The sequence below is a fragment of the Pristiophorus japonicus genome, chromosome 13 (assembly GCF_044704955.1).
Source record: "Pristiophorus japonicus isolate sPriJap1 chromosome 13, sPriJap1.hap1, whole genome shotgun sequence".
Classification (NCBI taxonomy): domain Eukaryota; kingdom Metazoa; phylum Chordata; class Chondrichthyes; family Pristiophoridae; genus Pristiophorus; species Pristiophorus japonicus.
This window is the reverse complement of record NC_091989.1, coordinates 193,832,177-193,848,464: the sequence shown is the minus strand read 5'-3', so window position 1 is coordinate 193,848,464 and position 16,288 is coordinate 193,832,177. Positions and strand designations below refer to the sequence as shown.

The 16,288-nt window shown below is 48.3% G+C and overlaps 1 protein-coding gene across 1 annotated transcript in view; it reads right to left on the bottom strand.

Moving 5' to 3' along the window:
• LOC139278232 (transcription initiation factor TFIID subunit 4-like) overlaps positions 1–16,288 on the bottom strand; it is a 350,027-nt gene that overhangs the window by 216,954 nt on the left and 116,785 nt on the right. Inside the window, exon 12 of the mRNA XM_070896875.1 lies at positions 9,670–9,800. Coding sequence (XP_070752976.1) covers positions 9,670–9,800 — 131 coding nt within the window. The remainder of the gene's footprint in view (positions 1–9,669; positions 9,801–16,288) is intronic.

Here is a 16,288-nt window from a genome sequence, read left to right as displayed (position 1 = left end):
AGAAGAATTTAGTAGAATGGTACCAGAGATGAAAGACTTGCATTTATATAGCGCTTTTCATGACCAGCAGACGTCTCAAAGCGCTTCACAGCCAATGAAGTACTTTTGGAGTGCAGTCACTGTTGTAATGCGGGACTTCAGTTATGTGGAGAGACTGGAGAAGCTGAGGTTCTTCTCCTTAGAGCAGAGAATGTTAAGTGGAGAATTGATAGTGTTCAAAATCATGGGGGGTTTTGACAGAATAAGTAAGGAGAAACTGCTTCCAGTGGCAGGAGGGTCAGTAACCAGAGGACAGTACTAGGCCCCTTGCGTTTTGTGGTCTCCTGTATGGATCAGACATGGATGATGTACAGAAGACACCTCAAGTTGCTGGAGAAATATCACCAACGATGTCTCGGCAAGATCCTGCAAATCCTCTGGGAGGACATCAGCGTCCTCATCCAGGCCAACATCCCCAGTATTGAAGCACTGACCACGCTTGATCAGCTTCACTGGGCAGGCCACATAGTTCGCATGCCAGACACGAGACTCCCAAAGCAAGTGCTCTATGCAGAGTTCCTTCATGGCAAACGAGCCAAAGGTGGGCAGCAGAAACTTAACAAGGACACCTTCAAAGCCTCCCTGGTAAAGTGCGACATTACCACTGACACCTGGGAGTCCTTGGCCAAAGACCGCACTGTGGAGAAAGTGCATCCGGGAGGGCGTTGAGCTCTTCGAATCTCAATGCCGAGAGCGTGAAGCGGTCAAGCGCAGGCAGTGGAAGGAGCGTACGGCAAATGAGTTCCACCCCCCCTTCCCCCGACGAATATCTGTCCCACCTGTGACAGAGTCTGTGGCTCTCATATTGGACTGTTCAGTCACCAGAGAACTCACTTCAGGAGAGGAAGCAAGTCTTCCTCGATTCCGAGGGACTGCCTATGATGATGGGTATATATCAACGATTTAGACTTGAATGTTGGGGGTATGATTAAAAAGTTTGCAGTTGATACAAAAATTGGCCGTGTGGTTGATATTGAAGAAGAAAGCTGTAGACTGCAGGAAGATATCAATGGACCGGTCAGGTGGGCAGAACAGTGGCAAATGGAATTCAATCTGGAGAAGTGTGAGGTAATGCATTTGGGGAGGGCTAACCAAGGCAAGGAAATACACATTAAATGGTAGGACACTGAGAAGTGCAGAGAAACAAAGGGACCTTGGAGTACAGGTCCACAGATCCCTGAAGGTAGCAGGACAGGCAGATAAGGTGGTTGAGAAGGCATACGGAATACCTGCCTTTATTAGCCGAGTCATAAAATACAAGAGCAGGGAGGTCATGCTTGAATTGTATAAAACACTGGTTAGGCCACAGCTGGAGTACTACGTGCAGTTCTGGTCACCAAATTACAGGAAAGATGCAATTTCATTAGAGAGGGTACAGAGGAGATTTACGAGGTTGCCGAGAATGGAGAATTTTAGCTATGAGGGAAAGATTGGATAGGCTGGGTTTGTTTTCTTTGGAACAGAGGAGACTGAGGTGTATAAAATTATGAGGGGCTTGGATAGGGGGCATAGATTTAAAGTAATCGGGGAGAGGTTTAGAGGGGATTTGAGGGGAAATCTTTTCACCCAGAGGGTGGTGGGGGTCTGGAACTCACTGCCTGAAAGGGGGGTAGAGGCAGAAACCCTCACCACATTTAAAAAGTACCTGGATATGCACTTCAAGTGCCGTAACCTACAAGGCTACGGACCAAGAGCTGGAAAGTGGGATTAGTCTGGATGTTGGCTGGCATGGACACGATGGAGTCGAAATGGCCTCATTCTGTGCTGTAAATTTCCATGACGTTCTACCTAAACACTCTACCTAAAGGCACGCAGCATTCGAAATAAAGTAAATGAGTTGACGGCACATATCATTACAAATGGGTATGATTTGGTGGCCATGACAGAAACGTGGTTGCAGGGTGGCCAAGACTGGGAATTAAACATACAGGGGTATCTGACAATTCGGAAGGACAGACAAGAAGGGAAAGGAGGTGGGGTAGCTCTGTTAATAAAGGATGATATCAGGGCAGTTGTGAGAGATGATATTGGCTCTAATGAATAAAATGTTGAATCATTGTGGATGGAGATTAGAGATAGTAAGGGGAAAAAGTCACTGGTGGGCGTAGTTTATAGGCCCCCAAATAATAACTTCACGGTGGGGCGGGCAATAATGGAGGCATGTGAAAAAGGAACGGCAGTAATCATGGGGGATTTTAACCGACATATCGATTGGTCAAATCAAATCGCACGGGGTAGCCTGGAGGAGGAATTCATAGAATGCATACGGGATTGTTTCTTAGAACAGTATGTTACAGAACCTACAAGGGAGCAAGCTATCTTAGATCTGGTCCTGTGTAATGAGACAGGAATAATAAACGATCTCCTAGTAAAAGATCCTCTCGGAATGAGTGACCACAGTATGGTTGAATTTGTAATACAGATTGAGGGTGAGGAAGTAGTGTCTCAAATGAGCATACTATGCTTAAACAAAGGGGACTACAGTGGGATGAGGGCAGAGTTGGCTAAAGTAGACTGGGAACACAGACTAAACGGTGGCACAATTGAGGAACAGTGGAGGACTTTTAAGGAGCTCTTTCACAGTGCTCAACAAAAATATATTCCAGTGAAAAAGAAGGGCGATAATAGAAGGGATAACCAGTCGTGGATAACCAAGGAAATAAAGGAGAGTATCAAATTAAAAACCAATGCGTATAATGTGGCCAAGGTTTGTGGGAAACTAGAAGATTGGGAAAATTTTAAACGACAGCAAAGAATGACTAAGAAAGCAATAAAGAAAGGAAAGATAGATTACGAAAGTAAACTTGCGCAAAACATAAAAACAGATAGTAAAAGCTTTTACCGAGAAATAAAACGGAAGAGAGTGACTAAAGTAAATGTTGGTCCCTTAGATGATGAGAAGGGGGATTTAATAATGGGAAATGTGGAAATGGCTGAGACCTTAAACAATTATTTTGCTTCGGTCTTCACAGTGGAAGACACAAAAACAATGCCAAAAATTGCTGGTCACGGGAATGTGGGAAGGGAGGACCTTGAGATAATCACTATCACTAGGGGGGTAGTGCTGGACAGGCTAATGGCACTCAAGGTAGATAAGTCCCCTGGTCCTGATGAAATACATCCCAGGGTATTAAAAGAGATGGCGGAAGTTATAGCAGATGCATTCGTTATAATCTACCAAAATTCTCTGGACTCTGGGGAGGTACCAGCGGATTGGAAAGCAGCTAATGTAACGCCTCTGTTTAAAAAAGGGGGCAGACAAAAGGCAGGTAACTATAGGCCGGTTAGTTTAACATCTGTAGTGGGGAAAATGCTTGAAGCTATTATTAAGGAAGAAATAGCGGGACATCTAGACGCAATATGGATTCATGAAGGGGAAATCATGTTTAACTAATTTACTGGAATTCTCTGAGGATATAACGAGCATGGTGGATAGAGGTGTACCGATGGATGTGGTGTATTTAGATTTCCAAAAGGCATTCGATAAGGTGCCACACAAAAGGTTACTGCAGAAGATAGAGGTACGCGGAGTCAGAGGAAATGTATTAGCATAGATAGAGAATTGGCTGGCGAACAGAAAGCAGAGAGTCGGGATAAATGGGTCCTTTTCAGGTTGGAAATCGGTGGTTAGTAGTGTGCCACAGGGATCGGTGCTGGGACCACAACTGTTTACAATATACATAGATGACCTGGAAGAGGGGACAGAGTGTAGTGTAACAAAATTCGCAGATGACACAAAGATTAGTGGGAAAGCGGGTTGTGTAGAGGACACAGAGAGGCTGCAAAGAGATTTAGATAGGTTAAGCGAATGGGCTATGGTTTGGCAGATGGAATACAATGCCGGAAAATGTGAGGTCATTCACCTTGGAAAAAAAACAGTAAAAGGGAATATTATTTGAATGGGGAGAAATTACAACATGCTGCGGTGCAGAGGGACCTGGGGGTCCTTGTGCGTGAATCCCAAAAAGTTAGTTTGCAGGTGCAGCAGGTAATCAGGAAGGCAAATGGAATGTTAGCCTTCATTGCGAGAGGGATGGAGTACAAAAGCAGGGAGGTCCTGCTGCAACTGTACACGGTATTGGTGAGGCCGCACCTGGAGTACTGCGTGCAGTTTTAGTCACCTTACTTAAGGAAGGATATACTAGCCTTGGAGGGGGTACAGAGACGATTCACTAGGCTGATTCCGGAGATGAGGGGATTACCTTATGATGATAGATTGAGTAGACTGGGTCTTTACTCGTTGGAGTTCAGAAGGATGAGGGGTGATCTTATAGAAACATTTAAAATAATGAAAGGGATAGAGGCAGAGAGGTTGTTTCCACAGATCGGGGAGACTAGAACGAGGGGGCACGGCCTCAAAATATGGGGGAGCCAATTTAAAACCGAGTTGAGAAGGAATTTCTTCTCCCAGAGGGTTGTGAATCTGTGGAATTCTCTGCCCAAGGAAACAGTTGAGGCGAGCTCATTGCATGTATTCAAATTACAGATAGATAGATTTTTAACCAATATGGAAATTAAGGGTTGTGGGGAGAGGGCGGGTAAGTGGAGCTGAGTCCACGGTCAGATCAGCCATGATCTTGTTGAATGGCGGAGCAGGCTCGAGGGGCTAGATGGCTTACTCCTGTTCCTAATTCTTATGTTCTTATGTTCTTATGTTTCTATGATTCTAAGACACAGATTTATGGTAATTGGCAAAAGAACCAGAGGGGGAGATGAGGAAACATTTGTTTTTTTACGCAGCGAGTTGTGATCGGGAACACGCTGCCTGAAAGGTCGGTGGGAGCAGATTCAATAGTAACTTTCAAAAGGCAATTGGATAAATACTTGAAAATGAAATGTTGAAGGGCTAAGGAGAAAGAGGGGAGTGTGACTAATGGGTCGCTCTTTCACAGAGTCGGCACAGGCTCGATGGGCCGAATGGCCTCTTTCCATGCTGTATGATTCTGTGAATTTAACACCTCCCTCCACTTACAGGACTTTACCACCTGGTAACCCAATCCCAAGTAATCGTCCCTGGATAATGCTGCCAGATAGGGGGGCATTTCCCAATTTAACAAACAGTTTGGGGCACCAGAGAATTTTTGACTTCGTACCCATCAGTAACCACCCAAGGGTCAGACCAGGGCAGCAATCAGCGTAAGACACGAAGGTTTAGCTGCATGATTTAAAACACGCCACAAACTGCTGGGGACTGCGGGCATTTACTACTCCCTGTTAGATGCATTCAAATCAAGCCCGACCACGTCTCCCTTGGATTGTTCTGGAACAAAGCAAAGGTCAAGCTAAAGAGCATCCACCTTATATCACGCACTGCTTCTCCCTTGCATTTCATCCAGAAAATGAGTTACCGAGCGCATTTGTCCGGCCTGCACAGCAGCTGGAGGCGAGGAATATAAACTGCACACACTTCACTCCTGGGTTGAAGAACATCTTCGTCCCGTCCTACTTTTGTGGCCGCCCCCACATCTCAGGTACTCGATACGTGCCAACGATTCCGTGTCCCAAACTATGTCTCAGTGGGTAAACACACTGTCCAGTGCCATACAGATCGGGAAGTCCCAGGATTGGCCCACGGGTCTGCACTGACTCGTCAGAGCAATGGCAACCAGAGGTGGCTTTGTTCCCGATCCCCTGACAATCCTCTCGATTATACTTGAGGTTTCAGATGAAAGATGAGCTTTGGAAGTCTCTGGGGAGCTCCATCCTGCACTGGCCAAACTCTCCCGAAGATTGTGATCATTGTCGAGGGTAATCCAGAGCGGGGATCGTGGGGAGGGAGAGATTTAAGAGATCCCATTCACATTAACCTCCAGGCTGCTGCGGCTTTTCTCCCAAGGTCAACCCAGATTACGGGGCAATATGAAAGGGGTTTTCAAAATTGTGACAGGATGTGACAACATGGATAGAAGCAGATGGTTTTCAGCAGTTGAGAGGGCTAGAATGAGGGGCCAGAGATACAAGATTAAATGCAAGAGATTGAGAACAGAGGGCGGGAGAAGCTCCTTCAGAGTTGCGAGGCTGTGGGATTCACTCCAAAGGTTAGTGGTTGAGGCAGAACTAGGTCAGCATTAAGATTGAATTAATGGATAAAAGAAAATGGGAAAGGAGAGGGAATGTGGAACAGAGCAGGTTGTTGTGATTAGGACTATTTGATCGTTTGGAGGGTAAACTCCGATACGATGTAGTGTCAACCGTAGTTCAGTGGGTAGCACTCTCGCCTCTGAGTCAGAAGGTTGTAGGTTTACATCCCACTCCAGAGACTTGAGCCCATAAATCTAGGCTAATGCTCCAAATCAGTACTGAGGGAGCGCTGCACTGTCGGAGGTGCCGTCTTTCAGATGAGACATTAAACCGTCTGCCCTCTCAGATGGACGTAAAAGATCCTATGGCACTATCTTGAAGATGAGCGGGGGAGTGATCTCCGGTGTCCTGAGGCCAATCCCTCAATCAGTATCAGTAAAAACAGATTATCTGGTCATTATCACATTGCTGTTTGTGGGAGTTTGACGTGTGCAAATTGGCTGCCGCGTTTCCCACATTACAAAAGTGACCACACCTGAAAAAAAGACAGTACTTCTTTGGCTTTGAAGCACTTTGGGACGTACGGTGGTCGCAAAAGGCACAATAGAAATGCAAATCTTTCTTTCTTTCCAGTTGGGGTGAATGGCCTGTCCCGTGTAGTAACCCCCAAGGCTCAGGGTCAATTGAAAAAGTGAAAACTGAGACTGGTAGATTTTTGTTGGGTACGGGTATAAGGAACCAAGGCAGGGAAATGGAGTTAAGATACAGATCAGCCAGGATCTAATTGAATGGTGGAACAGGCTTGAGGGGATCACCGGAGTAGAAAGGGAGAAAATAAATATAAGCCAGACCTTTGCTCCGACTGCAAAGTCCATGAGGAAAGACCAGGTGCGGATTGGAGCAAAGCTTGGCTGTGAAGGCCCCTACGAGGTGACCAGCGAACCGAGGCACACTATTTGGACTCTCACGTAAAGAATTCCCCCTAATATAAGGGACAGGAAGATTAACCCCAGCCACAATCAATGCTTTCAGGAGAGGAAGGAATAGAAGTGAACAAACCTCTTAAAAACGGCAATAAAAATTACAAAACAGAAAAAGCTTTTTCTGTGTCTTGTTAAATGATTTTTCAAATAATCATGCTTTGAGGTCTGATCAGCAAATAGCCGCACAAGCATTCATCCTGAATCACAGAATCATGGAAAGGTTACAGCACAGAGGGAGGTCATTTGGCCCGTCAAGCCCGTGACTGCTCTCTGCAAGAGCACTTCAGTCAGTCCCACTCCCTCGCCTTTTCCCCGTAGCCCTGCAAATTCTTTCTTTCAGGTACTTAACCAACTCCCTTTTGAAAGCCGCGATTGAGTCTGCCTCCACCACCCTCTCAGGCAGCGCATTCCAGATCCTAACCACTCACTGCCGAAAAAAAGCTTTTCCTTATGTCGCCTTTGGTTCTTTTGCCAATCACCTTATCATCAAAGTTTAGCTGTTGAGTGCAATGTGTGAGTCAATTCATGACACAAGTATTTATCTATATTTTTTGAAAGTCTTTTGCTCTTAACATCTGGAGATGCAGAGCTCGCTGTGCTAATGCAAACTGCTTTGGTTTATTCTGCTGGTAACCACACAGAGAATACTACAACACCACATCAAACCTGACCTCAATTTTATCCTTTGAGGGGAGGAGTGTATCAATCACAAGCCACATAAGCCCAAGAGACACGAAGACACAAATTTTAGAATTTGCTGTGAGATTGAGAGTACAAGTTGCCCCTTTATGCCTGATTCTGTGCCCTTCAAACATACGCGTGCCATTTCCAGGAGATTTGATTTGCTGATATTCTCTCCGCTCCCTATCCCTCAAAAGCGCCAGCATCTGCTGGGGTGGGGGGGGGGCGGGCAGTTCCACAGAATGGGCTGATGTCTGGTACCTGGTCTCTCTTCACCAGTGAGCCTTGGCAGTGCCTGTCAGAAGATTTAATCGCTCCTGCGCCCCTCCAGCACCCCCCCCACCCCGCAACATCCACACGTGCACTTTCCCACAGGAGTCGCCAGCTAGTGTTTGAGAGCAAGGACCCGGGGTGATTCCCTCCTCGTCCACCGCCCTGGAACGCTGAGGTTAAATAGACTGACCCTCGGGCTGGACCGGTCAAGATCTGCAAACCTGGCACTGACCAGGACCTAAGCTCCTGGGAAATAAAAATTGATGTCAATTCTATATATGTATTAAAAAAAAATCAGCTAGCAGCTCCCCTGATGGTTCGATTGGTAACTGCATCGCACAGTATCATACTGCACTGCCTTTCCCCACCCAGTTCGGGTCACACAGGAGTCTGGTTGCCTGGGCAAGGAACTAGCATGCTACTGCTGCCCAGACCCCAGGCAGATTCCGTGCCTTCAGAAGGAGGCAAATTAAAAGAAAGACTGGCATTTATGTAGCAATACTGAGGGAGCGCCGCACTGTCGGAGGGGCAGTACTGAAGGAGGGCCGCACTGTCGGAGAGGCAGTGCTGAGGGAGTGCCGCACTGTCGGAGAGGCAGTACTGAGGGAGCGCCGCACTGTCGGAGGGGCAGTACTGAAGGAGCGGCGCACTGTCGGAGGGGCAGTACTGAGGGAGCACCGCACTGTCGGAGGGGCAGTATTGAGGGAGCCCCGCACTGTCGGAGGGGCAGTACTGAGGGAGAGCCGCACTGTCGGAGGGGCAGTACTGAGGGAGTGTTGCATTGTCGGAGGGGCAGTACTGAGGGAGCCCCGCACTGTCGGAGGGGCAGTACTGAGGGAGCCCCGCACTGTCGGAGGGGCAATACTGAGGGAGTGCTTTACAGCAAATGAAGTACTTTCAAAGTGGTCACTGTTGCAATGTAAGAAACGCTGCAGCCAATTTGCGCACAGCAAGCTCCCACAAACAGCAATGAGATAATGACTAAATTATCTGTTTTAGTGATGTGGGTTGAGGGATAAAGATTGGCTCCCGAACACCAGGGAGAATTTCCCTGCTCTGCTTCAAATAGTGCCATGAGATCTTTTACATCCATCTGAGGGAGCAGATGGGACCTCGGTCTAACGTTTCATCTGAAAGATGGCACCTCCGGCAGCTCAGCAATCCCTCAGTGCTGCCCCTCCGACAGTGCAGCACTCCCTCAGTACTGCCCCTCCGACAGTGCAGCACTCCCTCAGTACTGCCTCTCCGACAGTGCAGCACTCCCTCAGTACTGCCCCTCCGACAGAGCAGCACTCCCTCAGTACTGCCCCTCCGACAGTGCAGCACTCCCTCAGTATTGCCCCTCCGACAGTGCAGCACTCGCTCAGTACTGCCCCTCTGACAGCGCAGCGCTCCCTCAGTACTGCCCCTCCGACAGTGCATCACTCCCTCAGTACTGCACTGGAGTGTCGGCCTAGATTTTTATGTACTAGTCTCTGGAGTGGGACTTGAACCCACAATCTTCTGACTTGAAGCCGAGAGTATTCCCTTCTGACACCTTCAAACCATGAGTGGATTACTTCAAAACAGCAACAAACTGTATGGCAGTAGTCCAACATCACGGGCACCAGTTTAAAATCAGACAAATAAATAACAGCACCCTCCCGCGTACAGGGACAGCTGTTCCACGTACCTTGTGTGTTTCCATTCTGTGTTGTGCTATTGATGTCAAGTTTCCGATGACCGTTTTTAACCTTTCTTGCGTTGCGTGTGAAACCGTGTTTACTATGTCAATGGGAACGTCCGTGATTCCAAACCTTTTAGCTGCAAAACATTTTGTTTGAAATATATTCTCAATTGCTTTTTTTTTAAACATTGACTTTTATTTTCAACCATATTAAAAACATCAAAAAAAGTAACTCTTTTCCCCGAGCCAATTGGCCCTTTCTTCTGCCTTGCTGGGGCTTTGGTTGCCATGCCAATCACTGATCCAGGTACAAGCAAGAGCATCAGCAGCCACCATCACCACCCATCCCGTTACCTCCACCATAAAGCACGGAGACTGGCATTGAACAGCTCAAACCCTTCCCCAAGGTATGTGAACACAGCATTGAGGCACGTCACCACCTGGGCAGCGGGGAGACAGGGTAGAGACAGGGGAGAGACTGCCCACCGAAAGGAAATGCAAGGAGGACAGCTCATGGAACGTACAGCGCAGAAACATGCCAAACGGCCCAACGGGTCCATGCCAGTGTTCACGCTTCACATGAGCCTCGTTCCCTCCCTCGTGGCTCCGTGGGTAGCACTTCGTCAGAAGGTCGTGGATTCAAGTCCCACTCCAGGGTCTTGAACACAAAAATCTAGGCTGACACTCCTAGTGCAGTGCTGAGGGAGCGCCGCACTGTCGGAGGTGCCGTCTTTCGGATAAGATGTTAAATCAAGGCCGTCTGCTCTCGGATGGATGCAAAAGATCCCATGACACTATTTCGAAGAAGAGCAGGAGAGTTATCCCCGGTGTCCTGGGGCCAATATTTATCCCTCAATTAACATAACAAAAACAGATTATCTGGTCATGATCACATTGCTGTTTGCAGGTGTAGTGTCCTTAGATGCTCCAGTAATGACTCCATGAGGCAGTGCGTTGTGCTTGAACTGTGGAGACCTTAGTCCTTTATTAGTTAACTCCAGAGTGAGGATCACACCTGGTGGCCTGCCTTTTATACTAGGCCAGGCACACCTATACAGGTAACCTGTGAGTCTCCCACTGCTGTGCCCTCTGGTGGCACACCTTGTGATAGTACCAACAGTAGCCATGTAGGATACATGACATCACTCCCCCCTGAGCCCTCAATGCAAATCGCCTCTGCATTGACTGTGTTCTGGGCTGAGCTCTATGTGGGCTCTGTCTGGTTGACCCTTGGCGGTTCACCTCAATCTTGGCTGAGTAGTTGGTGCAGTAACGTGCTGGTGGCTGCTGTTTGTGTGTGTCCCTGACCACTCCATTCTCCTCCCCACCCCTCCCACAATCTATTATGGCAGGGGCTCCCAACATTCATGTACATTCAAGTTCAGGTACGTTTTTTTTTTGTTTCTGTTTTTGTTTTTGTGTGGGTCCGTGGTGCGACAAGTACATTAGATGCCTTATCGATGCAGTGATCAGTGCGTGAGGACAAGTTAGTTTCGGAGCTGCTGGGTTGTGTCCCTGCAGTCCGGTGATGGCTCAGTGCCCGGTGCTGGCAATGGGAACCCAGTTGGCTCGCGTAGCCTGCTCTCGGGGCTGTTGCCACGGTCCCTAGCGTCAGGCAGGTTCACAGATGTCTGTGACCTCCCCGTCCTTTCTTTGTGCCCTGGGTCCCAGCTGCTCCCTGAGGAGCTGTCGTCTAGCAGTGCACAGGCAACTGCTGACTCGCTGGCCTGAGCGTCGTTTGGTTTGGGATCCTGGCTGGTGCCTGTTTCTTTCGATGGGAAGTGGCGGGTGATGCGACATTTAGGGGTATGGCCTTGGTGCAGTCTGCTCCTTCAGGCTCGTGGCAATTGGTGCCATCGGGTGTCTGAGAAGGGGCAGCCGACCCTGGGCATGGTATCGATACCGGTGTCATTGCCCTGCTGAAGTCGCTTGCTCTGCAGCTCATGCTGCTTGTGGCCACACTTCATGGTGCATGACTCTGATCCCCGGGACACAGGCAACAGCATTGGGTAGCTCGCTGGACCTGTGTGCACCCGATGGATGTCTGACCGTTGCATTGGCTGCGTGCAGTAGAAATCCTGCTTCGCCCAACTTTTCCTTACTTATGATGGACACTCTGTGGGTCCGATCGCGATCGCGTGACTTTTCCTCGCTGGTTGCATGTACACAATACAGATTATCCGTTGCACATTTTACATGATCAGTTGCACATTTTGTCTCTGACTTACAGTTCTTATTACATTGCTTGAGTGTGTGGAACTGTCCCTTTAATTGTAGTGGGTTGCAGACCTCCTTTAAGAGAGCCTTGCTATCTTTACCCCAATTCGCTTCTCGGTTTGGTGCCATGTGTTGCTCCATCAGCGCTGCACCTCGTGGTTCTGGCCGCCGCCATCTTTGTCTTCAGCGCATCACCTCGTGGTTTGGGCGCCATCTTTCCTTCATCCACGAGGTCGACTGCGGTGATCCTCTTCTACCCGGGTTCTGCCTCCGCCATTGGGAAGTCGCTTCTGGATCCGATTTCCTTCCTCCGGAGTCCTACCACTGGAGCCTGGAAGGTGTTTCGGGTCGTCTCAGCTGGATCATTTCCACGCAGTCGTGATGAACGGTCTCTGTGCCTCGGGTGCTCTGCTGATCTGCTCTCCGGTGCCGGGTCCACCCTCAGGTGAGGGCTGATAGAAACATAGAAAATAGGTGGAGTAGGCCATTCGGCCCTTCGAGCCTGCACCATCATTCAATAAGATCATGGCTGATCATTCCTTCAGTACCCTTTTCCTGCTTTCTCTCCATACCCCTTAATCGTAAGGGCCATATCTAACTCCCTCTTGAATATATCCAATGAACTGGCATCAATAACTCTCTGCGGCAGGGAATTCCACAGGTCACAACTCTGAGTGAAGAAGTTTCTCCTCATCTCAGTCCTAAATGGGCTACCCCTTATCCAAAGACTGTTCTGGACTTCCCCAACATTGAGAACATTCTTCCTGCATCTAACCTGTCCAGTCCCGTCAGAATCGTATATATTTCTATGAGATCTCCTCTCATCCTTCTAAACTCCAGTGAATAAAGGCCCAGTTGATCCAGTCTCTCCTCATAGGACAGTCCAGCCATCCCTGGAATTTGTCTGGTGAACCTTCGCTGCACTCCCTCAATAGCAAGAACGTCCTTCCTCAGATTAGGAGACCAAAACTGAACACAATATTCCAGGTGAGGTCTCATTAAGGCCCTGTACAATTGCAGTAAGACCTCCCTGCTCCTATATTCAAATCCCCTAGCTATGAAGGCCAACATACCATTTGCCTTCTTTACCGCCTGCTGTACCTGCGTGTCCACTTTCAGTGACTGATGAACCATGACACCCAGGTCTTGTTGCACCTCCCCTTTTTCTAGTCTGCCACCATTCAGATAATATTCTGCCTTCGTGTTTTTGCCCCCAAAATGGATAACCTCACATTTATCCACATTATACTGCATCTGCCATGTATTTGCCCACTCACCGAATCTGTCCAAGTCACCCTGCAGCCTCTTAGCGTCCTCCTCACAGCTCACACCGCCACCCAGTTTAGTGTCATCTGCAAACTTGGAGATATTACACTCTATTCCTTCATCCAAATCGTTAATGTATATTGTAAAGAGCTGGGGTCCCAGCACTGAGCCCTGCGGCACCCCACTAGTCACTGCCTGCCATTCTGAAAAGGACCCGTTTATCCCGACTCTCTGCTTCCTGTCTGCCAACCAGTTCTCTATCCACATCAGTACATTACCCCCAATACCATGCGCTTTGAGTTTGTACACCAATCTCTTGTGTGGGACTTTGTCAAAAGCCTTTTGAAAGTCCAAATACACCACATCCACTGGTTCTCCCTTGTCCACTCCTCAAAAAATTCCAAAAGTTTCGTCAAGCATGATTTCCCTTTCATAAATCCATGCTGACTCGGTCCGATCCTGTCACTGCTTTCCAAATGGGCTGCTATTTCATCTTTAATGATTGATTCCAACATTTTCCCCACTACTGATGTCAGGCTAACCGGTCTATAATTACCCGCTTTCTCTCTCCCTCCTTTTTTAAAAAGTGGCGTTACATTAGCTACCCTCCAGTCCATAGGAACTGATCCAGAGTCGATAGATTGTTGGAAAATGATCACCAATGCATCCACTATTTCTAGGGCAACTTCCTTAAGTAATCTGGGATGTAGACTATCAGGACCCAAGGATTTATCGGCCTTTAATCCCATTAATTTCCCGCCTTAAAAGGATATCTTTCAGTTCCTCATTCTCACTAGACCCACTGTCCCCTAGTACATTCGGAAGGTTATTTGTATCTTCCTTTGTGAAGACAGAACCGAAGTATTGGTTCAATTGGTCTGCCATTTCTTTGTTCCCCATTATAAATTCTTTGCCTCTGAGCGCAGAGGACATCGATCGCTGGAGGGATGAAATCTTCCCACTTCCAATGGATCTTCTCCATCCACTTTCTGCCGAGCAGCGTTGGTCCATCACCTGCAACAATCCACAGAGGTAACTGGTGCATCGCGCCATCATGGAGTACCTTTACATTCGCACGACCAACGACTGGGATAATTTCATCGGTGTAGGTGCGCAGCTTTGCCTGAACCGGGACCAACTTGGGTCGTTCAGCTGGATTGTCCCATAGCCTCTCAAAGGCTCCTTGATTCATCACTGACTGGCTCGCCCCCGTGTCCACTTCCGTGAAGACTGGAATGCCATCTATCTCGACTTCCATCCTCAACGGGGAACACTCGGTGGTGCAGGTAAACATGCTATATACCTCATCGTGGGGCTGAGCTACCTCTCTGCCTATCGTTTCATAATCCGCGCTGGATTCACGGCCATCTGCGGACTCCTCATCGACACAGTGAGTCCTATTTTTCTTACACATTCGCTGGAGGTGGCCTTTTGTGCTGCAGCCTTTACATACATAGACTTTAAAGTGGCACTGGTGAGCCCTGTGATTCCCTCCTCAACGCCAGCATGGAGCTACTCGACTCGGCCTCCTCGGCGGACTCTGAATTAAGGGACTCGGGGATCTGTTCTCTCTTCACTGAGATGGTTCATGCTCTCCAGTCCAGCCTCTAAACGGTGCCATTCTGTGCACAGTACCTACCGGGTTTGAGTCCTGAGGGTGAGACATCCTTGTACAAATTGGTCGTTGTCAGTGCCAGCAAATCCCTGACAAGGCCATAGACGTTGGGCCACAACTGGCTAGCAAGATAGCGCGGCGCTTATCAGTCAGTGCGGCCGGGTCGTCTCCCGCCAAGGTAATTTGCTGTGAAGAAATGTTCTAGCCTCTCCACAAAGGCATCCCAATCATCACCATCGGCGAACTGCTGCAACGTACCAAGGGTAGCCATTTCCGCGTGAAAGTTCGTAATCTCGTCGCCAATTGTAGTGCCCTTAGATGCTCCAGTAATGACTCCACGAGACAGTGTGTTGTACTTGAACTGTAGTGACCTTAGTCCTGTATTAGTTAACTCCAGAGTGAGGATCACACCTGGTGGCCTGCCTTTTATACTAAGCCAGGCACACCTGTACAGGTAACATATGAGTCTCCCACTGCTGTGCCCTTTGATGGCGCACCTTGTGATAGTACAAACAGTAGCCATGTAGGATACATGACAGTGGGAGCTTGCTGTTCACAAACTGGCTGCCATATTTCCCACATTACAACAGCAACTACACTCCAACAAGTACTTTATTGTCTGTAAAGCGCTTTGAGATGTTCAGTGGTCATGAAAGGCGCTATATAAATGCAAGTTTTTCTTTCTTTATCTTTCTGTTCATCTCACCCGATGAGCATATCCTTCTGTTGCTTTCTCCTTCGTGTTTATCTAGCTTCTCCTTTCTTCGGCAGCACCTCCCAAACCCGCAACCTCCGCCACCTAGAAGGACAAGGGCAGCAGGCGCATGGGAACACCATCACCTCCGAGTTCCCCTCCCTGTCACACACCATCCTGACTTGGAAATATATCGTCATTCCCTCATCGTCGCTGGTTCACAATCCTGGAGCTCCTTCCTTAACAGCACTGTGGGAGCACCTTCACCACACGGACTGCAGCGATTCAAGGCGGCGGCTCACCACCACCTTCTCAAGGGGCAATTTGGGATGGGCAATAAATGCCGGCCTTGCCAGAAATGCGCACAGCCCATGAACAAATTTTTTTTGAAAGCATGTATGGTATTCACCTCAACTACTCCTTGTAGTACTGAGTTTCAAGTGCTCACTACTCGTGCACTGATCTGCAGACTTAACTGAATAAATGGGCAGACCCAATTTAAATCTGAGTGTTACAGCTCAACACGCCATGCCACGCATGTTTCCCTTTGAGTTTGGCTGTTAGCTCACAGTACACAGTATTCAAAAGGGAGTTAGATGAAGTCCTTACTACTCGGGGGATCAAGGGGTATGGCGTGAAAGCAGGAAGTGGGTACTGAAGTTTCATGTTCAGCCATGAACTCGTTGAATGGCGGTGCAGGCTAGAAGGGCTGAATGGCCTGCTCCTGCACCTATTTTCTATGTTTCTATGTTTCTATGTTTACACGGTGAGCAGCAGCAAGGCCCCTTTCAGCAGAGTGAAGAACGTGATAATAATGGGTTTGAGCAGGTGAA